The 25,115-nt window shown below is 40.3% G+C and overlaps 6 protein-coding genes and 1 long non-coding RNA gene across 14 annotated transcripts; 4 read left to right on the forward strand and 3 right to left on the reverse strand.

Moving 5' to 3' along the window:
- Positions 1-86: 86 nt before the first annotated feature.
- LOC134190807 (inhibitor of growth protein 4-like) lies at positions 87-1,055 on the forward strand. Its single transcript, XM_062659323.1, has one exon. The coding sequence runs from the start codon at positions 152-154 to the stop codon at positions 872-874; it is 723 nt and encodes a 240-aa protein (XP_062515307.1). The 5' UTR covers positions 87-151; the 3' UTR covers positions 875-1,055.
- A 402-nt stretch (positions 1,056-1,457) lies between these two features.
- Positions 1,458-2,832, reverse strand: LOC134191491 (glutamine synthetase-like). Its single transcript, XM_062660113.1, has 2 exons — positions 2,205-2,832; positions 1,458-2,141 (listed from the first exon to the last, which is right to left on the reverse strand). The coding sequence occupies exons 1-2, from the start codon at positions 2,787-2,789 to the stop codon at positions 1,653-1,655; spliced, it is 1,074 nt and encodes a 357-aa protein (XP_062516097.1). The 5' UTR covers positions 2,790-2,832; the 3' UTR covers positions 1,458-1,652.
- Positions 2,833-2,918: 86 nt separating this feature from the next.
- On the forward strand, positions 2,919-4,624 carry LOC134191494 (uncharacterized). Of its 4 annotated transcripts, none has more exons than XR_009971813.1 (4): positions 2,919-3,008; positions 3,653-3,977; positions 4,099-4,152; positions 4,212-4,624. It is a non-coding gene; the product is annotated as an uncharacterized LOC134191494 (long non-coding RNA). The 4 variants fall into 4 exon arrangements; XR_009971814.1 differs by having other exon boundaries at positions 3,653-3,950; XR_009971812.1 differs by having other exon boundaries at positions 3,653-4,152.
- Positions 4,085-6,447, reverse strand: LOC134191492 (E3 ubiquitin-protein ligase CCNB1IP1-like). Of its 2 annotated transcripts, XM_062660115.1 has the most exons (12): positions 6,295-6,447; positions 6,213-6,228; positions 6,052-6,120; positions 5,682-5,752; positions 5,517-5,591; positions 5,147-5,261; positions 5,063-5,083; positions 4,915-5,006; positions 4,836-4,858; positions 4,660-4,763; positions 4,345-4,419; positions 4,085-4,281 (listed from the first exon to the last, which is right to left on the reverse strand). In XM_062660115.1, the coding sequence occupies exons 1-12, from the start codon at positions 6,355-6,357 to the stop codon at positions 4,085-4,087; spliced, it is 921 nt and encodes a 306-aa protein (XP_062516099.1). In that variant the 5' UTR covers positions 6,358-6,447. The 2 variants fall into 2 exon arrangements, with proteins under 2 accessions (XP_062516099.1, XP_062516100.1); XM_062660116.1 differs by lacking the exons at positions 6,213-6,228; positions 6,295-6,447 and having other exon boundaries at positions 6,065-6,097.
- A 39-nt stretch (positions 6,448-6,486) lies between these two features.
- Positions 6,487-7,909, forward strand: LOC134191493 (dynactin subunit 3-like). Its single transcript, XM_062660117.1, has 7 exons — positions 6,487-6,574; positions 6,647-6,731; positions 6,814-6,900; positions 6,958-7,041; positions 7,116-7,174; positions 7,237-7,296; positions 7,734-7,909. Exons 1-7 carry the CDS (start codon positions 6,494-6,496, stop codon positions 7,812-7,814), a joined length of 537 nt encoding a protein of 178 aa, XP_062516101.1. The 5' UTR covers positions 6,487-6,493; the 3' UTR covers positions 7,815-7,909.
- Positions 7,910-7,939: 30 nt separating this feature from the next.
- Positions 7,940-19,077, reverse strand: LOC134191490 (WD repeat-containing protein on Y chromosome-like). Of its 3 annotated transcripts, XM_062660111.1 has the most exons (23): positions 18,945-19,077; positions 18,615-18,867; positions 18,059-18,151; positions 17,944-17,997; positions 17,766-17,869; positions 17,377-17,548; positions 17,203-17,299; positions 16,633-16,833; positions 16,499-16,575; positions 16,316-16,437; positions 13,432-13,496; positions 13,280-13,344; positions 13,107-13,190; positions 12,910-13,044; positions 12,300-12,401; positions 12,005-12,229; positions 11,871-11,941; positions 11,025-11,670; positions 10,747-10,968; positions 9,870-10,179; positions 9,442-9,598; positions 9,198-9,383; positions 7,940-8,249 (listed from the first exon to the last, which is right to left on the reverse strand). In XM_062660111.1, exons 2-23 carry the CDS (start codon positions 18,762-18,764, stop codon positions 7,940-7,942), a joined length of 3,648 nt encoding a protein of 1,215 aa, XP_062516095.1. In that variant the 5' UTR covers positions 18,765-18,867; positions 18,945-19,077. The 3 variants fall into 3 exon arrangements, with proteins under 3 accessions (XP_062516095.1, XP_062516094.1, XP_062516096.1); XM_062660110.1 differs by lacking the exon at positions 18,945-19,077 and having other exon boundaries at positions 18,615-18,892; XM_062660112.1 differs by lacking the exons at positions 17,944-17,997; positions 18,615-18,867; positions 18,945-19,077 and having other exon boundaries at positions 18,022-18,145.
- Positions 19,078-19,228: 151 nt separating this feature from the next.
- LOC134190734 (REST corepressor 1-like) lies at positions 19,229-24,105 on the forward strand. Of its 2 annotated transcripts, XM_062659230.1 has the most exons (14): positions 19,229-19,353; positions 19,422-19,481; positions 20,681-20,755; positions 20,822-20,874; positions 21,166-21,244; positions 21,304-21,386; positions 21,454-21,602; positions 21,664-21,709; positions 21,769-21,855; positions 22,352-22,453; positions 22,547-22,624; positions 22,697-22,754; positions 22,946-23,101; positions 23,282-24,105. In XM_062659230.1, the coding sequence occupies exons 1-14, from the start codon at positions 19,239-19,241 to the stop codon at positions 23,674-23,676; spliced, it is 1,536 nt and encodes a 511-aa protein (XP_062515214.1). In that variant the 5' UTR covers positions 19,229-19,238; the 3' UTR covers positions 23,677-24,105. The 2 variants fall into 2 exon arrangements, with proteins under 2 accessions (XP_062515214.1, XP_062515215.1); XM_062659231.1 differs by lacking the exon at positions 22,946-23,101.
- Positions 24,106-25,115: the final 1,010 nt, after the last annotated feature.

A 25,115-nucleotide genomic window follows, 5' to 3' on the forward strand; every position in this document is an offset into this window, starting at 1 on the left:
GATTGACGCGGCGGTAGGATCTGGCTACGCGAGACTAGGACTGCAAATGTCTATAAACCTAACGCGCGCACTCAGCGGTACGCGGTAGAGGGATATAGCGAAGTTTGCAGTTCGACATTGGTATAGCATATGTGAGCAGTCTTGAGCAAGAATGTCTGCATCTTTGTATTTGGAGCATTATCTTGAGAGCATTGAAGGGCTTCCGTTTGAAATGCAGCGTATTTTTACTCTGGTACGAGAGCTCGATGCTAAGACGCAAGATATTCTGAAAGAAGTGGACAAAGAGTGCGAGCGATACGAGGAAGACGTCTCTTCCCTTCAAATGGCTCAACGTGACAGCAGATTGAAGGCAATCGATGCTCTTTACTCTAAAGCAAAAGAATATGCTGATGAGAAAGTTTCACTAGCTACACAGACATATGAGACAATAGACAAACACATCAAACGTCTCGATTCTGATTTAGCACGCTTTCAGGCTGACCTCAGAGACAAGGAATCTCATTCTGAGCCCGGGAGTTCAGAACTGATAGTACAAAGATCATCCACTGAGAACACAAGCAGGAAGAGGTCTCGACATTCGAAAAAGGATAGTGACAAGAAAGCGAGGCGGAAAAGGCCAAAGACGTCATCTGTACAATTTTCTGTTGCATCTGCTACAGCACCGTCTCCTCTAGAAATGACTTTAGACATGCCAGTTGATCCTAATGAGCCTACATATTGTCTTTGTCAACAAGTGTCTTATGGTGAAATGGTTGGATGTGACAATATGGATTGTCCCATTGAATGGTTTCACTTCCAATGTGTTGGATTGACAGAAAAACCAAAAGGCAAATGGTATTGTCCACAATGCAGTCAACACAGGAAAAAGAAGTGATCAAAATTAGCAGCCTAGCTTTAGTATGTCATGTGATGTAGTCAAGGCAATTGCATGTGTATTCTTGTTTTGGTTTGTTAATTAAGAGGGTACAAGCTGTCAAATGTAGAGTGACAACTCAAACTCAAAGATAAGGGACATATCTTATGAAAATAATAAGAAATGTGCTCATCATTGTAAATTTTTTTCCAACTTTGATTACATATCCCAAAAGTTGCTGCTATGGAGTAAGCTGCACAATGTCAGAAAGAGATAGATCAATAGTGAATACTGTTCAGAGATCTGACTTCATTGAACATCAACCTTTCCAATGCTCATTACTGTAAAGCCAAAGCCAATAGTGGGTATCATGACAAATTTTCAGGTGTGTGTAAGTAGGCAGGTGGGTGTAAGTAGGCAGGTGGGTGTGCAACCCACCATGTGACAAGGAACTTCAATTGACCATGCCAGACCACCAGAGAGAAAAAAATAATACATCCTACAATGAGATGATTGCACCATGAGATTTGATTTTCCTCCTACAGTCTTTGCAGCTGCACCTGTATCATTTAATATTAATTAATAGTGATGATGAAACAAAGAATAGAGAAACATGAGCAATTTGTTTCAACCATTATGAGCATAATCAAAATAGGCCAATAAAAACTACACATCTACGTAGGCATCCAAGTAGGACTGCAGCTACAAAGATTGCAATGTCTTGAGACTAACAACCAATTTATGGCAAAAATCATGCATTCCATGCCAAGAGACTGATTTACTGTACCAGTGTACGTCACTACTGGTTTAACACAATAGTCTTGACCAGACGTTCGGTGACCTCATAAGGATCACAATTGCTAGCTGGTCGTCTGTCTTCAAAGTAACCTTTGCCATCTTCATCTACTTGTCGAGGGATTCGAATGCTTGCACCTCGATGTGCAACACCAAAACTGAAATCATGGATGCTAGCTGTCTCATGAAGACCAGTAAGTCGCCTCTCATTGTCTTTGCCACCTTTGGGATCATAAACTTTGATATGCTCGACATGGCATTTTGACATTTTCTTAATGGCTGTTCTGATGTGTTCAATGCCACCATCTTCACGCATAGCTTTTGTGCTAAAATTGCAATGAGCGCCAGACCCATTCCAATCTCCTGGTTTCGGTTTTGGATCTAAAGTGACTATGACAGCAAAATCTTCTGCTACTCTGTTGAGAAGATAACGAGCCACCCACAACTGATCTCCCATCTCGACACCCTCGCAAGGACCAATCTGGAACTCCCACTACATGACATTGTCACATTAGTATTCAGACAAGATTTGCGTATGCACTAGAATGCGTCATACCTGTCCTGGCATCACTTCCGCATTAGTGCCCGCTATGTCTAATCCCGCATAGAGACATGCTCTATAGTGAGCTTCAGCTACATCACGGCCGAACACTCTTCCTGTTCCCACAGAGCAGTAGTAAGGTCCTTGCGGCGCCGGGAAACCTCCTTTAGGCCACCCCAGAACCTGACCATCTGCATCCAGTAGAATGTACTCTTGCTCAATACCAAACCAGGGATGAGCTTCGCGCGCTTCTTTCATGACGGCCACACATGAGTGGCGCTTGTTGGAACGTGTGGGGGTGTGATTGGAGGCGTAAGTTTCACAAAGAAGCAACTTGTTCTTACCTCCACGGAAAGGATCGTTAAACAGAGCAACTGGATGCAGATAGACGTCACTGTTGTCACCCGAGCTTTGCCCCGTACTTGATCCGTCGAAGTTCCAGACAGGACAATCACTTGGAGATTTTGGCTCGAAATTGAGAGTTTTCGTCTTCGAACGAAGATATTCTCCCGTTCCATCGATCCAGATGTACATCACTTGCACACTGTCACGCTGGTCCAACTTCATATAATGCTCTAGGATGGACTTGTCCAACGCCATGCTTCCACAATGCCCAATTACACAATGGCGCCAAATGCCAGATGATGCCAGTTGCTGATTGGTTGATAGCCATGCACGTGCATGCTAAAAAGAAGCTGATGCAATCTTATTGCGTCAGGACTACGTGGACGGAACAGTCACATGGCGTTCACGTGTGCGCGCATTCGATTGACCATGCGAAGAGTGCATGTTCAACACCTTGAGTTTGATGTCGAATGAGTAAGTATTTCTGAGTGTCCGTGAGACAAAATTTATGCGGATAGATCATTTTCTTAGGAGAGAATTATTGATATTATTGTTTCTTTTAAATGATTATTAATTAATAAAAATCTATGTAAAGCTACTGTAGATCTAAATCGCTACTCTGTTGCAAAGTGGATAAATAATCAGTCTCTCAAATAGGTTTCTTTGTTCCCATACCAATGCCCTATAGATCACAATTTTGATTATATAATTAATACTATAACAATTTCTGAACAGCTAACTCTAGGTGATGCTGCTTTACTTTGTAAAGGCAGAGTCAGTTTTGTTTCGACCTATTGAAGATACAGCAGGCAGCAGTGTTAGCTTTCGTATACTTAGCGAGCTTCACGATATCATGCACTAGAGGACAAATTAAAGTTTCCACAGTTCAGTCTTGATGTACATTACATTTATAAGTTTCACTGCCTAAAAATTTTGTGAACTGTCTTTGCACCAACTCTTGTTCAATTAACTTGTTTTGAAATTTATCACACATCTATTGTCAAAATTCATCTTTGAACAGAATTTGATTAATTAATTAATTAATTAAGTAAATAATATTTCTAAACGAAGTCGATAACCTGGTAGTGTTTATTAATTAACGTTGCTTTTTGTCTGAGGTCACAATATATTTCAGTCTGATGCTACAATGGAAATGGAAATTCTGAATCAAGGATCAAGTGGCAAGACATAGACTATCTACTGTAATAATACTGTAATATCTGATTAGCTATGAATATCGTCACTTCAACCATTACAGACTATTGTAGCGGTGATACGGAATTTGTGGTATGACAGTCACTTTGTATCATTTTATAGATTTACAAGTAGCGCACTTGGGTTAAATTAGAAACTGGTGTAAATTCATAATACTTCCTGACAAGTCAATCGTTTCTCCAGAGGTTCATTGCTGAAGAAGTGAGAGTGAAAATACAGCTTTTAGTTGTAAGAAATATTGATATGACCTTAACTTACTTAGTTAGGCTAGCAGTAAGTAACACTATATAGCAGTCATATGAATGAGCATATGCCAATCAGTATTCAGTTTTCCTTTACATTCTTCTAGGAGGGACAGCTCGTTGTGCTATACCTGCTGGTGTGTTCAGTTCAAGGCTGAAAGGTCTTCTGTCATCTGGGCTGTTTCTTCCACTGACTTTTCGAGCAGGTGTTGTCTGACAGGCACCAGCAAAATCAGCTTGTGATTCTGATGGCATCTGCCGAGCTGCTACAGAGCGAAGGGAGAAACTATCTGAGAAACACACCAGCATGAGAGAGAATACAAAATGTTGATTTTAATATGTGCAACAAATGCCTTCCATGCAACTCTGATTCAAGGAAATGTCAAACAATGACTTTGCTGAAGTTGAATGTTGCTGCTCTTGATCGTCTACGCAAAATGATAGTTACAAGTTTATATTATTATTGCAGTGACTGAACTTGTACTACTCAACTGCATGCAAAAACCATTTCCATGGAACATGACATGCTGTCTGTCTGTCTGTCTGTCTGTTAGTTTTGTCTGTTTGCCTACCAGTGATCTGCCTGTAGATCAAACAAAATCTTTCTTGTGTTTCTTTACTTTCAACTTGGAAACTAATTATGATGTATTGGTAATTTAGTTACTGACCTTCCTGTACACCCAGTGGAATATCGTATCTGTTTACAGCAGCAGCCCCTTGACCACCACTGGTTGCTTCACGTCCATTAAAAGTCCTTGGTGTGATGCTTCTCCTAAGACAAACATATCCAAATGCAGTTTTGAAGTAGTTTGAGTTTGACATTACACATATTGCAACACCCTACCTTCTCAAACTGTCATACATTGCCTAAAACATACAAAAACTTAATGTGCAATTGAAAGAGTAGCATGTAAACGTCTCACTTGAAGTCTTTGGTACTGACGATTCCTTTCCATGAGCTTATCTGACACTTCGTTGTATCTTAACTTATTACTGTCAAGGTCTTTCTTAACATCTGTAAATGCAGTTAACATCAGCAAGGCAATTGGATGTACACACGACATAACCAACTTGTTATCTGCTGTTTGAGAGCTATAAAACAGCACATCAGTGAGCAATAACAACCTTGTAAATCTATTTGAATGTGGTGGTTACCAGCCATTTCAGTTTGTGCCCGAGAGACAACTTGTTGGTAATATTGCTCCAGTTGTGTGCATTTTTCTTTTGCACGAGTGGACACATACTCTTGATACATTCTTTCTTGATGAGACTTGAATAGTAAAATATCATTGGTAACGTACATTAGTTACTGATATTGTTTTGTTAAAGCTTTCAATAAAATTGTGTTCGCCTTATGAAACTTCGCAAGTAACAACCAAAATGCACACACACACACACACACACACACACACACACACACACACACACACACACACACACACACACACACACACACACACACACACACACACACACACACACACACACACACACACACCAAACTGCAGATACCACAACACCAAACCTGGTATGTCCAAAATGCCATCGCTCTTGAGCAAATTTCCATGACAACATCTGGTCTTTGACCGGCCAGAACCATCTTGGAAGACAACGTAGCAAACATGCATGCATATAGCCAATATCAACCTGATTGAGTAGGTACATATTCAAGTTTCAGAATGTAACATACAGATTTATATTGATCAGTAGGCTGCAGATCTGTCTTGATCACATCATATTTTCCTGGTAGCGCACTCTCACCTTTAACATATACAATGGCTACACAAACTGCCAAGCATAAATATTTAGAAATAATAATTAATTATTCATTAGAATAATATTCTATAAACCACTCAAGTGCACGCGATTACTGGAATCAAGGAAAACATATAGTAGCATCAACCTTCTACCGATCTGGAAGAGTCGCTTGAGATTTTGAGATGTTGAGACAATAGAAATTTCTGTATGTAACTTGCTACTGTTATTGCTTATTATAATATTTAGTTTTACATTTTATAATCCATACAATTAATTTTCTTTCATTTTAAGTGTCAACATACAAGCTGGACAAACATGGCTGATAGACGCATTTGAGAATTCCCTTGATCCGTCTTCCTCACAAAAAATATCTAAGTAATCGTCACCATCAAATAACCAAACTGTGATTGTGAAAACTCCATCTAGTCACATGACTAGCGACTACACGTTCACGTGAGGATACGAGAGCACGAAGTCACCTGCATGTAAAGCAATTTGAATAGTAATGTATGTAACAGTAAAGTGTCGTAATTCTGACGTCGTACCCAAGCGTATTTCGTCAATCTTCGCCTACATTTCTTGTAATTGCATACAAGATCGTTTTCCATTTCAAAGGAACTTGAAACACTTCTAGAACTGCTGCTGGACAACAAGTTCACCTCATAGGGAGCAAAACATTGCTTGAATGAACCGCCTCCGTAAATACGGGATATTAGCTACGAAAGTGCGCATGCGGCAGAGACGATGGAGTCAGCGAGTTTGGAAGAGAGAATCACACGTCTGGAAGAGAGAGTTGGACCACCTTTTGATTTTCACAGGAGTTCAGTATGTGTATTTGACATTCGTCTAGCCGACTGCTGAGGCGAAGTGTGATTCTGTTTCTTATTGCTTATTTAGTGCGTTGAATCGCTCACTGCAGTTGCTGAGAAGTTGCGACAAGTGAAATCAACTAGAGAAGCTATTTCTCAAATATGGTCTAAGAGTAAGTATATGTGACTGAGCATGTTTGTTGATTGTTTGACGCATGCAGTAAAAGTCACAGTTGATGTTCCATTTGTTTGTAGTTAGTAGTCTCAGGATGTTTCTTGATCCTGAATTGGAAGGTAGAGCAGCTTCAAGTGATGCAGTGAAGTGTAACATTGTATTGTCAGGTATTCTCACTTTGCCGCTCTGTGTGGAGTGTAGTCATTGTTTTATATATCCTTTAGGAGAACAGCATGTCAAACAAACAGCTGACAGGTTGCAGGCAGTGAGTAATCTCAAGGGTAACATTGATACCAAACACCTGGAAGGTCAAACGTTTTTGTTTTGTGTATAATTAAATTCTATCTGTTTTTGATGCAAATGGAAGACTTTATGGTGGTAGATTTGCCAGCATGTAGCAGCAAGTTACAACCTCTAGTGCATGTTCATATCAGTCAGCAGGTTCGTCCTCTTCTCCTTACAAAGCTTGTTACACAGACATGGCTGTGTGCTCTATATTGTAGACAACAGCAGATCAACAGTCAGAGGAAATAGCCCAGTTACTGACAATCTACAATGAATTTGTATCCTTTCTGTAGACTGCAGGGAAACACCTGTTTGTTGGTGAGATGAAAACTGACAAACATGAATAGGTAGACAGGCAGACATCGAGTGGACAGACATATAGACAAACAGGATGGAGAACTAGCGTTATCTTCTACCTCAAAATGTTATATCAGTAACTTTGTTTTAATAGAGTTTCTTCATTTTAGTACAAATTTTACTCTAATATCAGTATCTGCTAGAGTAGAACTGCTGCTGTGACACATGTTTGTCAACATTCAAACTTAATTCAGTGGGCAGCAGACTAACTAATTATAGCCAAACTTGTGACTTTTTTCCAGGACGCTAAAGATTGACACACTAATATACATATAAGACAAGTAGACAGAGTAAACATTGCACAGACTGATCAAAGTTTCTATACAGCAAATCATTCCTTTCTTAACTCTAACATCAGATTTCAGTAATATCTCGTAAACTATTAGAGTGGAACAATCTGTTGCTTTCATATGAAGAACAGAACCAAGGAGACAGCTAAAGATGACTGTGTACATATTGTTTTAGAAGCCATACAACATGTAGTAGATAGGCAACAATTATTCTACAATAACAGCAGAGCAACATTCACTTCTATTTCTGCTGTCTACTTGCTCCTAGTATTGTTCATTTGGCTTCTTTAGCAGTTGGAATATTAAACAGGTTGTGCTCATTGAACTTTGGCTTTGACTTTCCTTTGTATGTTGATCTTTGCACAAGAGACTTGAGTGCTCCACATCTGTTTTTGGCTACTCTGCTTGCATCCAATCCTTTAGGAAACCACAAGGACTGGACTATTGATGTTAGAGAGGTACCAGTTGTTCCGGTATGGGGCATTTTCACATCTTCTAGTTCAGCAATGTGCAGTTCTGGGTAAATGACGAAATTTCCGAACCCATCATGTCGCAGCTTAGGCAGCTGATATGATTTCTTGACCCTATAGCAATGAAACAGTCTTGTCAATCATTTAATTTTATTGACCTACATTGCTATTCATCTGCCTGGCTAGCTGCCTATCTATTTGTCTAGCTAACCATCATCTTGTGGTGACTGCATGTTTGTCTTGTTCCTAATGTTGACATAATATGAGTATACTTGTAGGTATCAATGGAATCATGTGTCCCAATCAGTTTCTGTAGTCTTTTAATTGTGTCTCGGCTTCTCCATGCATCAATCCGTGTTTGTCTTATATCATATATATTCAATTATTGTGTAATGTGCTAAAGTTTCGAATCAAACACTCTCAACTGCCGTCTGGACTTCCAAATGAATGTTACAGTAGCATGTCTGGATGTGTCTGGCATATCATAAATAATGTGAATACTATAGCAGTGTGGAGAATAACGGTAGGACATAGGACAATGTCTCACAGAATGTGTTGTTTGTCCGACCAAATACTGCACCAGTGTTGGGACGTGTTTGGACAAAACATCCATCGGTACGCATATGTATGATAGTGTAAACCTTGTCTCTTAGCACGTGAAGACCTTTCCAATAGTGTAACTGTTAATTTCATGAACTTAGGTGCCTCCTAGCATGCTTTATCCAGAGAAACCTCAGCTGCCTTTAACACCATTTCTCCCTTGCAAGTTGGTTGTAAAAGATTACATGCAATCTGGCTCCAGTAGGGGAGGCACTTAGTTATACTTGTAACACCATACAAGAATGTCCTACTTAGGCTCAGTGTGTCTGAGCCAAAATAGTTCCCTATTTTCCACACTGTATAGTATACACTACTGTAGCATATATGTCTGATGGTGCACTTGTTTGACTTCGTTATTATCCATAGTGATGACAAAATGGGTGTGTATCAAGACTCGGTTTGTATGTTTATATGTTCAACTATCAATTTGTCATGTTTGTGTAGTTGGAAAAGGGAATTTACCTTGTCTGGCATTTGCGCATGTCTACAAAAGCTTGCATATTTTGCATCTTCAGTTGTTCATGATCATCATTTGTTTGCTTGTCTAAGAAAGCACCATTTGTTCCTGATTGTTCTGTACCAAAGTGTTCCCGTCTAGAGTTGCTTAGTCCCATTGCATGAATTGTTTTGAGAATATTCCGTGCCAAACTGAAACAGTACCAATTACTGAATAATGTGAACATACACTGAAACTGTGATGACTAACACCCATTGAGAGCGTGTAGCATAGGGACCAGACACAGTCTTCAGAGTATATTCAGAGGCGATATGATCAACATCTTTGGGAATGCCTTCTGGCATGGGAGTTGATGTGGATGCAGAAACGGTAGGTATCCTCCATACAGTTTTTTGACCAAATGTACCTGCAACAACAGAACAGAGAGTGTGCATGCAGGAAAACCATAGTTGTCAGTTTTGGGTATATTTGAGGATGGCAGTGTGAGGATGTTTTAACTGCTAATAGATGTAATGATGCTATTTGTTCTACACCTTGCGTTGAATGTGGATAACACATGCATTTGTAGAATCTTCATTGGCTTTATCTACACTTGATAATAGTTGGAGGTCTGCCTTAGTTTTGACACAACAAAGATGAAAGGCGCAGATAGGCAAACTGACAAACAATGCACCAACCTATGTATCGGCCACATCCCGTCCAGAGTCTAACAGTACAGTCTGCTGATGCTGTAACTAGACATTCTCTTTCCTTGTTATAACTGAGACTCGTAACACTTCTAACATGAGCATGCCAAGAACATAGAATAGGCGGTTGTTTGAACTTTGATGTCAACTTGGGTTTGGCAACTAGTCTATCCAAGGGAGTCTTGCTGTTTTTGTACGCTATTTTGCATATCAGCAGGCGTACATAAAGAGAGAGCTTTCGTGGATTGCAGCTTTGTTTTTGAGCACTGGAGCTGATACAATAGTCAGATATATCCCACACCTAGAAGACATTGATATTTACTACAGTACAAAATCAAGTGACATGGACATTGGGCTGCTTCACATGGATGGGATTTCTTAATTTAAGTTCTGTTAATTTGAGTAAGTTGCTTTCAATTTGTTCACATTGATGTCAACATAGCATCAGGGTGCCAGACTGCATTTTGCACATGAGCTAGTGGGGAGGGTGGGAGAAAGACCATTTCTTCACTGTCTAACTGCCTCAAATGTGATTAGCATGAATAAAGCAGTTTCACCATTTAACCACCTCTGGAATGTTAATCAAATGGGCTTTTTCAGAAATTAAATGCTTGTGTTTGTCTTCTGTCAAAGCAAGTATCAAACAACACAATTTTACTCTCCCAAGTAAGAACTAGACAGGAATCTATTTTTAATATGCACATGAGCATGGTTGTACCATATTTAGAATGCTTTGATACCAATGTCCGTGTCACTTGTTTGCTGAATTGTTGGTATATGCAGAGACAATATACTATACTCATCTTTTACACATCCATGCATGTTTATTTAAGCGCAGAATGTTGTTTGGTGTACCATAATACATCACCTTAATATATCCCTGACTGCATCCTGTGTACAACAGAATATTATCTGGGTCTGTGGCCAGTGCAGAAACAGATGAGAAGTCTGGATGATCATGATGTAAACCTAAATACTCTCCTTGCAAGCCACTGCCGTAGATATTCCAGAAACGCACCCAACCTCCTGCACCTGCAGCAACTACAACTGCCGTGTCACTGTCTTGTAATCTTGCTTCAAGAAACAAGATCTAAAGACAGTGCCAATGACAGCAGATGGGCATAAGATCACAGGACTACAACACACTTGCTCAATAGCTCTACTGTTCTGTTGTAGATAGAATGAAGTTTCACTTGACTGTTTGTCATTGACTGTTGATTTGTTTCCGTACTCAACTTCTACTCCACCAGAAATGTTTCTTTCTGATGCTGGAATTTGAACTGATGCTCGTTTTCGTAGTCGTCCTCGTCCATGGAGTGCCACTTCACCAGCTGACTGTAAAAGACGAGAAATGTCAGTGCTCTCCTGCAGATTCTTGCTTTGAAATGGCTGAGGTTTATGTTTGTCTTTATTGTTTTCATTTTTTGTGCACACCAGGTCAGCAGCCACAGAGTATCTCCTGGAAGCATTTTTTTTTAGAAACACAACTTTCATTTTAGAAGGTTTTTCCTCATTTGGCATGAACTGTGTTTCCATAAATGAACGAATGCGAATGAATGAGTGCAATGTAGCTTTCCCAGGCATTGGACCTCCCATGATTGTTTCACTTGTTCCATTGGCATTCAACTGACAGTAAATGGTTTCCATGTCCAAACTCCATATAAGAATATCACCGTCATAAGATGCTGTTGCAAGGAGGCTTGAACCACATAGTGACATGCAGAGAATGTCCTCATTGTGAACAATTTGCCACATTCGAGGAGGAATGTCTAATTGTCCATCCCTCACATCACTGGAATACAACACTCCATTGCAAACATGTGCTTACAGCATTCGAAACACATCTGAGGTTGCATCACACACACACACACACACACACACGCACACGCACATACACACACACACACACACACACACACACACACACACACACACACACACACACACACACACATGCACACACACACACACACACACACACACACAACTTGCCGGTGAACAACAACTCGTCTACTCCAACCAGCAGTACAAATTCTTCCCCGAGGACAGACAATTGATGTGATCTAACGACCACATTTAAGATGAGCATGTCAAACAGCATTCAATTCACCTATGTCTTTTGCCACCTCTGTTTTATCTGGTGAATCTAGCTGTCCCAAACATGCTCCATTGTTGAAGTTCCAGAGTTTCACAGTCCCATCTTGACCAGATGTTATTAACCGTCTTCCCGTGGGATCAAATGCCATAGCTGTGATCTCTGCATCACCATGCAATCGAGAGAACTGAATCACCTTTTCTCCTGTTTCCACGTCCCACACACACACCACAGCACCTGCACAGCCACTCACAACCTACAAGATTATAGATTACACCCAATATATCAGACAGCATGAAAACAAGAAACAAGAAGAGTCGCCGCACTTGGCTGAAGTTTTCATTATACAGAGCAACTCGAATAGGTTTGTCATGACTAGTAATGTGGCCATCAGAGTGATCACAGCTGTTACCATCAAGCACCCCAATCTGAGTAAGAGGTATACCAAACTGAATCACAATGAGCAGACTGTCTAACGTTATATGTACATGTGATATAGTATGTGTCAGTCTACAGATGAACATGTTTGTACTTTGTGCAGAACATGTACTCGTGCTATTTCTTTATCCAACTGTTCCCGGGTCTATACCTATCTGCCATTACTGCTCTAATACCTGCCTACCTGTCCACCCACCAACTCAAACCAACTGTATATCACTCCTATAATCATCAATGTATTTATGAATAGCAGTCTGAGACGTGTTGCTATTGCTCATATTTAATCTTGCCAAGACCTAGATGAAACACCAATCCCATATTGTTGTACCACTGACTGGTCACCATAACTCTAGCTACAGAAACTGTGAGCAGCACAGCACATGTGCACAAATGGTCAGGTCATCCACATCACTGTGAACAGCAACCTTACTTATTAGCAAGCATTAGTACATAGCCAGAGTCTAAGAGTAAAAGAGAGGACCATGCATGCACACATACCTGGCTAGCAGCTATTACAATGGTGCGATTATGTTCATTGAAGAAAAGACCAGATATTGGAGCTGGCCCCAAACTTTGAAACCTGGACATAGTTTGAATGCATAGCTGACCACGTAAATCCCAAACCTTGACCATCTAGAGCAAATGTGTGTACATATGATAAAGAATATGCTTGCAAAACAATTGAGATTATTCACTTTGTCTTTTGATATGCTGTAAATGTGGGCTCGCTTCTTACATATTATGATGTGTGTGATAGCCACATTGTGACCTTTCAGCACCTACAAAATAGAGATTCGTATGGCAAATATACATCTAGATATATAAATATAGATATAAGAAGAAGAAATATATTTGCTGTTCAACTTACAGCAGTTGGTTTACTGACAACATGAGGACTCCACATCCTAATAATTCTATCAATTCCTCCGGTGACTATTAAAGGAAAACACAACACATTCAAACAAAATGGCAAACAGCTATACTAGCAATGCCTCTAGTCATATCAGTCATAACACCCACCAATGCAATTCCAATCTTCAGAATAATCAAATGAATTCACTCCTTTTGGAATTTTAAACTGAGTCCTAAATGAAGAACAACAGATACAAAACCACCTACTGCTACTACATGGATTTACAAATTAAGTCACTATGAATACTGCACCTTTAATGTAAAGCTCCAGTTTACAAGCAAACACAAAGTGATAATAGGACAGACAGTCAAAGAGCTGAACTGACTGACATCACTGACTTGAATGTTGCAACGAAGCTATAGTACATGTAGTACAACAACAGCTCTTGCACATGTACATGTAGTAGAGAATAGCTTACTGTACTGATTAGCTTGGTTGTAACATTTGTATATTTAATCATCTATTCTTTTAGATAGGCAGAGACAGACAATTATAATATATCTATACATCTATACATACATATATATATATATATATATATATATATATATATATATATATATATATATATATATATACTGCCAAACGTCACCTCATCAGTCATCTACTTTACATGGATGATCTGAAGCTGTATGGCAGAAACTCTGATCAGTTGAATGGGTTGTTGCACACGGTTCGTACCTTCTCTGATGACACCAGATGAAGTTTGGTCTAGACAAATGTGCTGTTGCACACTTTGCCAACGGCAGGCTATCTGGACACAACTCTGGAGTGACGGTAGGAAAAACGGACACCATTAACTGTCTGGAACCGGGTCAAGTCTACAAGTACTTAGGTGTAGATGAGAGTACGGGTACTCAGCACAGCATGATGCGGGAGAGACTCCGTCGTGAGTACTTTCGCAGAGTGAAGGTGGTTCTCCGGACTGAGTTGTATGGTCGGAACAAGATTCTAGCCATCAATGGGTTTGCACTACCGGTTCTCACTTACAGTTTTGGCGTCATTCATTGGGGGGTGACGGACCTGCAGCGGCTCGATCAACGGACTAGAAAGCTCCTCTCTATGCACAGTGTCCACCATCCTTCTGCAGACGTTGACCAACTGTACGCTCCTTGCAGTGATGGAGGTAGGGGGTTACAACAGATTGAGTCAACATATCAATCTTGTATTGTGAGGCTGAACTGTACCTTGCTGACAGTTCTGATCCTTTCATACAGATGATACGGGAGTGTGACTCCGGAAAATCTTCACACTCGATCAAGCACATGGCTTGTTGCTTTACTGCACAGCTGCGGAGGAGTCTTGCTTTGGACGACAAGCTTACACAGGAATGCATCCATCTCGGTTGAAGGTGGCTTTGAGCAAGCGCCTGAAACAGATGCGAGACATTACCGTACGTGTTGCAGTTCTCTTCGTGTGCAGTCCTGGAGCGGGAAGCCTATGCACGGGCAGTATTGGTGTCTCACTGAGCAACCACCTGTGGACATGAAAGAGACCTACGGATGGCTAAAGGCAGCGAATCTTCCTGCTGCAACTGAGGGACTAGTTGTTGCTGCTCAAGACCAAGCTCTTTGGACTCAGTACTATGAGCGCAAGATTCTACATCGTGATGTCAGTCCTACTTGCCGCATGTGCAGTGTAGGCCTGGAAACAGTCGACCACATTGTGGTAGGCTGTAGTGCTTTGGCACCCATGGACTACACTGATCGACACAATCAGGTGGCCTCCATCATTCACTGGGATGTTTGTCGTCATTTTGGGGTTCCAGTGGAGAGCAGATGGTACCGGCATCATCCTGATAGGCTTGTGGAGACGGATGACATTACTATAAAGTGGGATACCACCATCCCCACTGCTGGGAAGATCAAAGCCAATCATCCAGACATCTGTCTCAGAAATAAGAAGACAAACAGTTTTCTTATTGATATCAGCTGTCCTGCTGATGGCAACATTGGCAGGAAACATGCTGAGAAGTTGGTGCAGTACAGCGACTTGTGAGTGGAGATAAGCCGCATGTGGCATTGTCGAACACTGGTGGTTCCGGTGGTCTTAGGAGCTTTGGGCACAGTGCACACAAGTATTGCGCGGTGGCTGGACATTATTCCAGGTCATCACAACTTGCAGCACTTACAGAAAACAGTGCTTCTGGGATCTACCCGGATCCTTCGTAAAGTCATGTCTTCTTTCTAGACAGCCGTGATGGTCTAAGTACTTGTGAAGCAGGGTTTGCTTCCGGTACTTGTGATAGACTTTACAAACCAGACTGATCTGGTTGAGCACGACATATATATAAAGACAAGATCCTATTTGTTTGTTTGCCTACTAATTCCTCATGCTTGGCTCATTGTCACTCGAATTCTCCAGACATGCTTACCGAATGAAAAGGAACGTAATGATGTCAATTTCGATAGGTGGGTCTCTTTTCCACCCTCGAGCGATAAAGCTCTCTATTCTGTCTGACATTAATTGGATTGCTAAGCACGACATTCAAACTATAAAGAGCATAGGTGCGCAAGGAAATAAACGGTTTTTTGCTTTCACATCGAAATAGAGCATTTAATAGGACATTCTAGGCGATGTCACAATTAAATGCAAGGTCACAATATTGACGCTACAATGGATTACTTAATGGTTTCTTTTAGAGTTCAAGAGACGACATACTTTTAATATAAGTGCATTTCGGTTCAGTCTAGGAGCATTTCATTTCTTTCTTGCAAGTTTTCTAAATTACAATTAAATTAGCGTCAACTTGAACCAGCTGTCGCTATCCAAATCTAACGAGTGGCATACGGAATCTAATTGGAAATGGAATACTCTCTGCTAATTACTTAGAACATCTAACTGTAACTAAAATTGTAGACAAGATACTTTAATGGTAATTCCTCACAATTAAATGCACCCAGCCAAATCCAGGCAATGTAGCTAGTTTGTGCCATTTTAGTCAGACAAACATGGAAATTGATACACAGACAGATGAATAGACAGACAGACCTGCCAATTGTGCTATGCATATGACCTAACACAATAGCTGCATCAGAATCACACGAACAAGAAATGAATGAATCCAGTGCTCGCGAGTACATCACCTTCTTTGTCCAATCACTGTGCACTTTCTAATGATTCACAGCATGTAGCTTACGCAAAATCAATTTTTTTAAATAATAATTAAAATACCTCAAATAGCACAGCAGTGCACAGAACAGATCGTTTCCCTTTCAACAATTCAATAAAAGGAATCCTTATGCAATTTTCTAGACAAGAGCATGTAAACCTTTTTGACAACACATGAGCTGCTAAACATGTAGAACCTTGTTTCTTTGCTGCAAAAAGACCCTGGGTTGCTTTGTGAAAAGTAAATGCTCCCACATTGCCACCTGTGTCGCCAAAAGTGAGAATGCTATGGTTTGGTATAAGAAGATCAAACCAATAGTCCATGTGCTGTATAGCACCAGGAAGAGTAGTGACATGAAACTGCCTTTCACACAAACCAGCAGAAAGGTCATAAAAGCCTAAAGATAGTCAAAGCCATTTTACTACTTTTTGTGATTGCAGAGAAACACGTAGTGGGGAAATTCTTCATGTGTGCTTAATTGTCTGTCTGCACTACACAGTCTTTTTCTTCCTAGCTGCCTGCCTATATGTCTTCATGCCTGTGTATCATGATCACCTATATTATCAAACCGTATTATAGTGTCTGTATGTGTTCCTATTTGTGACCGTTTCTCCACCTAATCAGTAGATCAAAAGTCAGTTTCCCTTTGTCAACATCTTCATCTATACCCATTTCATGATTTGTTTCCCACACATCAATTGTGGATATAATGTCCACCATTGTTTCTACATCAGTCAGCCATATTTACATTAAGCCCCACACTCACAGAGATCATGATCTGTTGTTGCAATAGCAATTTTGTTGACATTACTAAGAGCAATACAATCAGTGACCCACATCTTCTTGTGAGTCGGATAATCCAACTGTTCACATAAAACACAACAGTAGATCGAAATTCACGTAATTCTGCACATATCTATCACATCAACTGATGACACACAGTTACTGTTTTCTGTAGAACCATGTCACTATTCCAGAAGCAAGCTGTTCCTTCCTTGCTAACCATCACGTAACGGCCGTCCTTCATTTTGTGTTCTTCAATAGGCCCATCACCACCAACACGACGAGTGTTCTGAAGCCAACAGATGCAGCTGACTACATCATGGTGAGGACTAAAAGCATAAAAAATTATGTAAAAACAAGAAAATTGTTAATTCCATACCATGAAAAACAAGACCACAGCAATAATTAAGATAATACAAAATGATTAGTTGGACACAGTCAACAATTCTGTAAGCAGACCTATTATAGATGTGTGTGTGTGTGTGTGTGTGTGTGTGTGTGTGTGTGTGTGTGTGTGTGCGCGTGTGTGAATGAACACAGTGCAACCTTTGAATAATACGTAGAGGTCGGGGGAATGGTTTATCTCTGTCAGTGCTTCCCATGCCATCTTTTTCTTGATACTGTAGCAACATGTAGGTACAAAACTCATCCTGCAGAGTAAACAAATACGCAAGTATGATTACCACTTGCAGGCCAATCCAAACCAAACGTTGTATGAACACACCCAATCTATTGTACCATCACAGTTGCTGTCAATTTTCATAAACATAAAGTTCATCTACAAAAACACAAGCTGACATACTGTTTAGTTTCAAACTCCATGAGATGATGAGCCACACTTGTTGACGATTCTTTCCTTTGCCAAGTATATCTCCAAACGCAAGACAGAACTCATCGACATCCAAACCATTACTGCCATTTTCATCAGCTTGCTGTTATAATATACACATCATTGAACACAGTTTATAATACTTAATAAACACTGCAATTAATTAATTAATTAAGACTCTTAGAGTCAACCAGGTAAACCACATAAACTGCAGTTCTTCATGCCACATTCATTAATTAGTCATTTGATTTAATTAATTAACTTGATTAATAAATGTAAAATTTATTTTTGCAAATAAACTGCTGAAATCAACTATTAGATAGCACCATTGGTCAACAAGAAATGCCTAATAATGCTGGCTAAATGGCATTATACAACAACACACACCTATGATATCACACCTACAAATAAATACACATCACAGGTATCACACGCGTGTACAGAACGTATACCTAGAGAAACAGATAAACAAACAAACATGCAGGCAGCTATGCTAGCTCAACAACACAAAAAGAAACCTAGCAATTAATAGACAGTTGTATCTTCTTACAACAAACAAAACTCACCTGAAACGTTTCCATGAGCATCTTAAGATGAAATAAATTGATTTCATCCTCTAACTTTGCATCATCCGACTCTCTGGGTGAAGGAGCTGGTCGACCTGACGTAGTCACACTCTTTCTTAGCATTGGGCTATGTGAAGGACCCTTGGCCATTGTAACCGTCTTGCTGGCAGCTCCATGGCTTCCTTCATTCTCAGTGCACGTGACATGTGTGCTTTGCAACGTAGAAGTAGATATGCTAGTGCTTCCTTCAGCTCTAACAGAATCCATTATGATCAATCACTAACTCTTTCACAATCAACACAGACTCAACAGCCAATCGTCAGCAAGAACCTTCGTTTTGACGTAATAGTGTTATGACATCATGACCCCAGGCATGACAAGCATAGGCATCAAAATCGATAGCAAGCCTAGTGCAGTGACGTAGAATTATCATCGGAAAATCTGACTTCGAGTTAACATCAAGAATTGAATACAAGTGACCCCTATCGTGTTTGTAGATCACGTGTACAAACACGCGAACAAAATGCACGCGAGCACAATAGCAGGGGACAGTCCCCAGGAAGCAAGCGCGCTATCAAAGTTTGACAGGTGACATCTTTTAGCGCACGCCGATACAGTGACAGAATGCCAGCGAAACACATGCTGGCGAGAAAGGACGTTACCTATAGTCCGGGCCCAAATTCTAATGGAGAATACAAAGAATCGGAATGGGATGATGGAGTGTTTGTAAGATATGAAGGTTGTCTAGACGGCGATTCTAGCCACAGAGACAAGCGAACTTCTTCAATGTCTCTCTATCGTTTACAGGCATGCCAGAGATGCGTGTTGGGGAGGACTATCAAGCTGTTATACCAACAGTTTGCGAACGTGAGTGAGTTTAGTAGAACAATTTTGTATGCCTCTAATACTCTCTCTGGATGCTAAAACGAATACATTTAAAGTTTTGTGTTATAAACAGATACTCAAAACTAATTTTGTTAAGAAGATTTGCCTTTTTAAGCTTTTAATAGTTATGTAAAAATGGGATGGATATAATAAATATGTAAGTATACTATTTCAGCTAGTCAAAACGTGCTTTGTATGAGTCACGTGACTGAGTGTATAAAAGCGCTGAACCACTTTCGGTTTGCGTGGCTAGGTGTGTGGATGGGTGGCTGTCTCCTCAAAATGTGGCATGTACCAACCACAGAGAATGGACAGACAGCCACTCACAAACTGCCAACGTTAAAGGAGAACTCTCACCAAATACTAAACTTGTTGAAAGAAAGATACAAGGCCTGGTATCTTCCTGCAGGAAACCTACTGTCCAGAGAGCCACAGAAGCAGGGAATCGGCAACGAGTTGTTCAGACGATTCCCCGCATGTACACAAAGTCTTACTCTCTCAAAGCAACTACTTTAGGTTTAACCATACCAAGTGCTCCTAACGCACCCAAAATTCAGCGAGACATGATCTATGAGCTAATCCAAGAAGGGTCTCCTTCTGAGGTTGTATTGCCACAGTCGATACTTGCGTGATAACTTTGGTGTCCCAGTTTGCTTTAGTCAATAAATCACAACTTGACACCATATGTCTCACAATCCTTACCTTGAAATGTGCACAGATATTGGTCTTCCTTGCTAACCAACAATCAGAGGTACGTATATGCCACATACGGGTACTAAACACGCCTATGCAGGTAATTTCAATGCTTTATTTCTTCGTTACGGTAAGCTTCTGCAGTAAACGGTTGCAAAGGGTTGTGTCATGAAGTGACCGCTTTCATCTGAGAGATAGTTGATTTTGGTGAGAGTTCTCCTTTAATGAAAATGTTTTTTACTAGAACAGTGTAATTTATGTTTGCCATTATCGGGTCTTGTTGCAAATGAACAATGGAAACTTGCAATGACTAATGCAAAATCTATCATTTTTCTGAATTGCTCTACCTTACGTTGCATAACCAGGAGCAACATTATGTCTTGTATAAACTAAACACACACAAAGCTACTTAGCCCAGAACTAGTACTCTGTACGTCATCTTTACACTACATTACCCAAGGGCCATTGTGCATTTTCTTGTACTCTAGCTGGTGAATACAAGCCACCAAGAAAAGAAGGGCTTCTTGTCTGGTCTCCAGATGAGGAAATGACACCAACTGATGGTAATGCTCACATAACAACACACGTGTTGTTGATTCTTCTTCAAGCTTTATTGTATTTTATTTCAGTGGACTCATTCATTCAAAATGCAACTGGGCAACATGGCTATAATGTGGAACAGGCATGTGCAAATGTTGTAAATTATGACATTTTTAGTAATAGTCTACAGATTTTAGTAAATCTATTGTGTTGTCTGATAACTTCCACAATATTGTCATTGCAGTCAATTGTTGGCTAGCAGCTGAGAGTAGCTACAATATCATTGATGTGGTTTCTTGCTATTGGATTCTAGATGCAGTAGTTGACTGTTTTAGTGACATCAAGAACTTTTACAATCATGCTTGAACAAAGACTTTTTTAATCAACAGTAACTTAATTAGACTGTTAAACTGTTTGTGTTTGCATTGTATAGGCACTTGGTATGCTGTTTTGGCATAAATATGATGTCGGTAAAGCAACTGAAGATTTGTCAAATTTCGTTCCTCTTCCAGGTGTGTACCAGCATCTCATTCTATAACATATGCTGTTTCATCTTATATCTTCTGTTCAGATGAATTCAATATTGAAGATCGTGTAATGTTTGAGCAAGGTTATCGCAGCCATGGCAAGTCATTTCATCGTATTAAAGAGATGGTACAGTCAAAGCAAACATGCAGTGTACTTAATATGGAGTGTTGTGTGTCTATGTTTGTTGTGGCAGATGCCTGACAAATCTATGGGAAGTCTCATTCGTTTTTATTACACTTGGAAGAAAGGCAAGCATGGAAAAAGTGAAGTTGAACGACATGTGAGAGACAAACCGTTTGGAACTGAACCAATGCAACTTAAATCTGAAGATGGCAAGACAGAGTGAGCCATTATAGTGACTGTATGCTACATGTATTTGTTGTTTGCATTTATTGCGTGTCAGCTTGATAGAAGGAGGTCATGATAATAATGATGAGCCTAAGAGACAGGTTAGTGAGCTGTTTATGTGATCTGTAGTTGGAGGTTATTGACACCACTAATTGTGCAGCGGACACGACATTTGCATGTGAAACGAATGAGAAGAAATTTGTTGTCTCCTCCACTTCGATCAGCACGAAGCAAGAGACTTCCAAAGGTAAACTGCACTACAGCATCACGTTCACTTTATAGAATAATGAGAATTATAAACATGGACACTGAACAGTTGCATTCTTGTAAATGGAAAGAGAGCAACAGTCAGTTGATTGTTTAGAAAATGATGTTAGTTGTGGCTGTGTTAATTAACTAACTTTTTATGTCGTATGCTGACAGTCTTTACCTTAATTTCTTTATTCATTGTCATCATAATCTTCTTTGAGTCACTTTTGTATGTTTATCTTTTGTCTAGTTTTGTCAGGTCAGTAAGTTCCATTGCATCTGCAAAGGAGCAGATTACTAGTTAGATTAACAGTAACATCAAAGTTTTGAATGTCCTTTGATCAATAGTCAAACATTTATGTAGTATCCAGCTATTGGCTTGGGTAAATTCAATTAGTGGTATTGCAAGTTTAGGAACGATAGATAGATCAGTTGACATCAATAGGCACAGACCAGGACTTTGCACAACATAATGTGTTGTCTGCATATTGTAGGGAATGTTTGTAAACAGATCTGCTGTTGAAGAGCACACCACAAATGCTGCAAAGGAGGTTATGGAATCTCTAACTGCTGAGCTCAATCTTCTGAAAACTAAGGTATTTGTTTGTGTGTGTGTGTGTGTGTGTGTGTGTGCGCGTGCGTGCGTGCGTGTGTGTGCGCGTGGCTTAAATTTCATGTCTCTGCACCAGATTCAAGCTTGTAAACAAGCAGCAAATAACAAACCATATAAGTGCAATGAAGAGTTGATGGCTTTACGACCAGCTCTGGTATACCAATTCGCACATTATGTACCTGCATGCTGCTCAGACATTTCCAGATGTGATTATGTTTTTTGTCAGCCTCCAAAACACGGATTCTGTCGCTGGTCAAATGATGAGTTTCGGACTGCTATAGAAGGTGAGAATGTTTTATGTCTTAAAACCAGCTCAAAGTTGATTTCTTATAAACCTTCCTTTACTATCTTTCAGTTACAGTTACACTTTCTATTTCATTACTTAATTAAGGAGATGTAATGTATTGTTTGTTTAGTGTAATAGAAATGCTATTTTGATTGTCTGATTATCTGACTGTGCTGGTTTTGTATCCAGCTGTGCGACGTTATGGTCGTGATTTCCAAGCCATAGCTGACATTGTTGGGAAAACTGTTCAGCAGTGTCGGAATTTTTTCATGAATTACCGAAAGAAATTTGATTTGGACCAAGTGGTAGAAGAGTACAGAGCAAGAGTAGGGCGCCAAAGAAAAGGTAATGGACTTGGTACCTTATAAACATCCTATTATGACTTTATCACGAGCCAAGTAATGAGAGCATTTCTGTTTTTTACTTAAGAGAAATACCGTAGACCTGGTGGCTTCAATGTGCAACTTTATTTGCATACTTTGTCAAGCAACAACTAAATCTGATGCCTTTGTTTTATTTCCATAGTAGGCAGCCCAACAGAAGATGACACACATGATCAAGTTGTTCAAGAAGAAGAGGACAAAGCAGTCGAAGCTTGCAGTGATGTTTCAAACAAACGGAAGCCACTTAGCAGAGGCGAGAAACAGCAGCCATCAAAACGACCACGTTTAGACATGATCGCTGAATCACTTGTAAAAGGAGACAATGATTCTGAAGAAATTGCAAAGTCTTTCAAGGCAGAAGCAGTTCATGAAGAGGTGGGATTAACGAACAACAGTACTAAAGGGAAAGACCATATTGTAGAAGACGGAACAGCCGCAAGTGATTTGTCAAAGGAGAACCAATCAAGAACGTCAAAAAGCACACAATTTGGGGGACGTTCTACAGAAAAGGTTTGTGGGAGAAGCAGAAAGCATTAGCAACATGAATATACAACATCGTCATGAAGACACATCTCTTTGATACAAATACAAACATGTTTATTGAGAAAGTAGTTAGAATTTGGAGACTAATATGTTTCCTATTTATTTAAACCCTCCCAAATTACTTGCCTTTCTCAGCCGTCACATCTATTAAACCCTCCCAAATTACTTGCCTTTCTCAGCCGTCACATCAGGTCACATCAGTCATTTGATGATGTGGCATCTGAGTAAATCAGCTTACTTTGTCCATCTCTCTATTCATATCATTGTCTACTCTGCTTCGAGTGTGTCTTAATTTAGCCTCAGAGGCTTTGGGTTCATTTGAACAGTGCAGAGATAATCACTGCACAACATGTACAGATGCAGTTCGGTTGCTAGAACGCTTGAAAAATTGACATTTGAAATATGAAACAATACGTCACACGATCTTGCCCAATATCTTGTGTCAATGAAAGTGTCACTCTAAACGGGTTATATATAACCGTAAACGGTTTCATTGCATATTTTTGATTAATTTTAAATATTCAGAGAGAACGTGCCCGCCCCAGAGGGCTTTGCAATGTTACGCTGATGACGACATTTCACAGACCATAAGATTACGTAATGGTTACATGAAGAAATGAATAGACAAGCACATTACAGTGCTAAACCCTCGGCAGGTGTGTAATCACATATCTCGTCACGTGATAATGTTTTGCATACTGAGGTTTTAGCCCAACCCACTCGTCTCAGCTACAAAATTGTAGGATTTCCAATGCATTTGTTTAGGTAAACAAAGTGCAAAGCGTCTCTAGACTTGCGTACGTATAGGTCAGTCGCTTCGTTCCACAAACAGACGCGCTGTCATGGACAATGCACGTTCCCTTTCGCAAATTCCCGTGGAGCCAAATTTCTGTTGAAGTCGACAATAGAACAACTAAGACGACCCCTAGGTAAAGCAAAGGACTAAACACCATAGCCTCGTCCCCAGACTCACGTGAGCCTGACAGTGTCACGTGAGCCTCCTGAAAGTGTCATACGAAAACGGGACACTGTCAGGCTCACGTGAGTCTGGGGACGAGCCTAAAACACCGCAGGATGGACGCCCGATGGCCAAATTCTCGCTAGCAGCTACCTGAGATGTGGACCCTTATGATGACATCACGTTCGTCTATTGGTCGGTAACACCACTTCTCGTCTATTGATCGGAATAGCTTCATTTGCGTCTGCGCTAATCGCGTCTAAATACGGTCGTACGGTCGCACAACTACTATACCCTTAGCCCGGATATCCGGGCCTCAGGTAATGAAGACAGTGTTGGGGTGTAGATGCCTCGGTTAGGCTCGAGAGCCCAGCTGGTATATTCCCCGCGGCTGGAGAGACCGGCTGGACTCTCGAGCCTATGCCTTGATGCGTAACTGGCAGGCTATCTTGGCGCACGCGCATCGGAAATCACC

Source organism: Corticium candelabrum, chromosome 15, assembly GCF_963422355.1.
Source record: "Corticium candelabrum chromosome 15, ooCorCand1.1, whole genome shotgun sequence".
Taxonomy (NCBI): Eukaryota; Metazoa; Porifera; class Homoscleromorpha; order Homosclerophorida; family Plakinidae; genus Corticium; species Corticium candelabrum.

Bases quoted from the DNA above. Each gene is read 5' to 3' on its own strand.
- LOC134191492 (XM_062660115.1), bottom strand. From the start codon at position 6,357: ATGGAAAACGATCTTGTATGCAATTACAAGAAATGTAGGCGAAGATTG. The intron at 5,592-5,681 runs GTATGTTACATT...TTGTCTTCCAAG, and splicing joins CTACTGATCAATATAAATCT to ATGGTTCTGGCCGGTCAAAG. The intron at 4,420-4,659 runs GTCAGTAACTAA...CATTTTGCGTAG, and splicing joins TCCACTGGGTGTACAGGAAG to ACGATCAAGAGCAGCAACAT.
- LOC134191490 (XM_062660110.1), bottom strand. From the start codon at position 18,881: ATGGATTCTGTTAGAGCTGAAGGAAGCACTAGCATATCTACTTCTACG. The intron at 18,152-18,614 runs GTGAGTTTTGTT...ATATTATAACAG, and splicing joins TGCTCATGGAAACGTTTCAG to CAAGCTGATGAAAATGGCAG. The intron at 9,384-9,441 runs GTTAGTCATCAC...GTACTGTTTCAG, and splicing joins GCTACACGCTCTCAATGGGT to TTTGGCACGGAATATTCTCA.
- LOC134191493 (XM_062660117.1), top strand. From the start codon at position 6,494: ATGGAGTCAGCGAGTTTGGAAGAGAGAATCACACGTCTGGAAGAGAGA. The intron at 6,901-6,957 runs GTATTCTCACTT...TATATCCTTTAG, and splicing joins GTGTAACATTGTATTGTCAG to GAGAACAGCATGTCAAACAA. The intron at 7,042-7,115 runs GTCAAACGTTTT...TTATGGTGGTAG, and splicing joins TGATACCAAACACCTGGAAG to ATTTGCCAGCATGTAGCAGC.
- LOC134190734 (XM_062659230.1), top strand. From the start codon at position 19,239: ATGCCAGCGAAACACATGCTGGCGAGAAAGGACGTTACCTATAGTCCG. The intron at 21,245-21,303 runs GTGTGTACCAGC...TCTTCTGTTCAG, and splicing joins AAATTTCGTTCCTCTTCCAG to ATGAATTCAATATTGAAGAT. The intron at 21,856-22,351 runs GTAAACTGCACT...TGCATATTGTAG, and splicing joins GAAGCAAGAGACTTCCAAAG to GGAATGTTTGTAAACAGATC.
- LOC134191491 (XM_062660113.1), bottom strand. From the start codon at position 2,789: ATGGCGTTGGACAAGTCCATCCTAGAGCATTATATGAAGTTGGACCAG. The intron at 2,142-2,204 runs GTATGACGCATT...AATGTCATGTAG, and splicing joins CGGAAGTGATGCCAGGACAG to TGGGAGTTCCAGATTGGTCC.
- LOC134190807 (XM_062659323.1), top strand. From the start codon at position 152: ATGTCTGCATCTTTGTATTTGGAGCATTATCTTGAGAGCATTGAAGGG.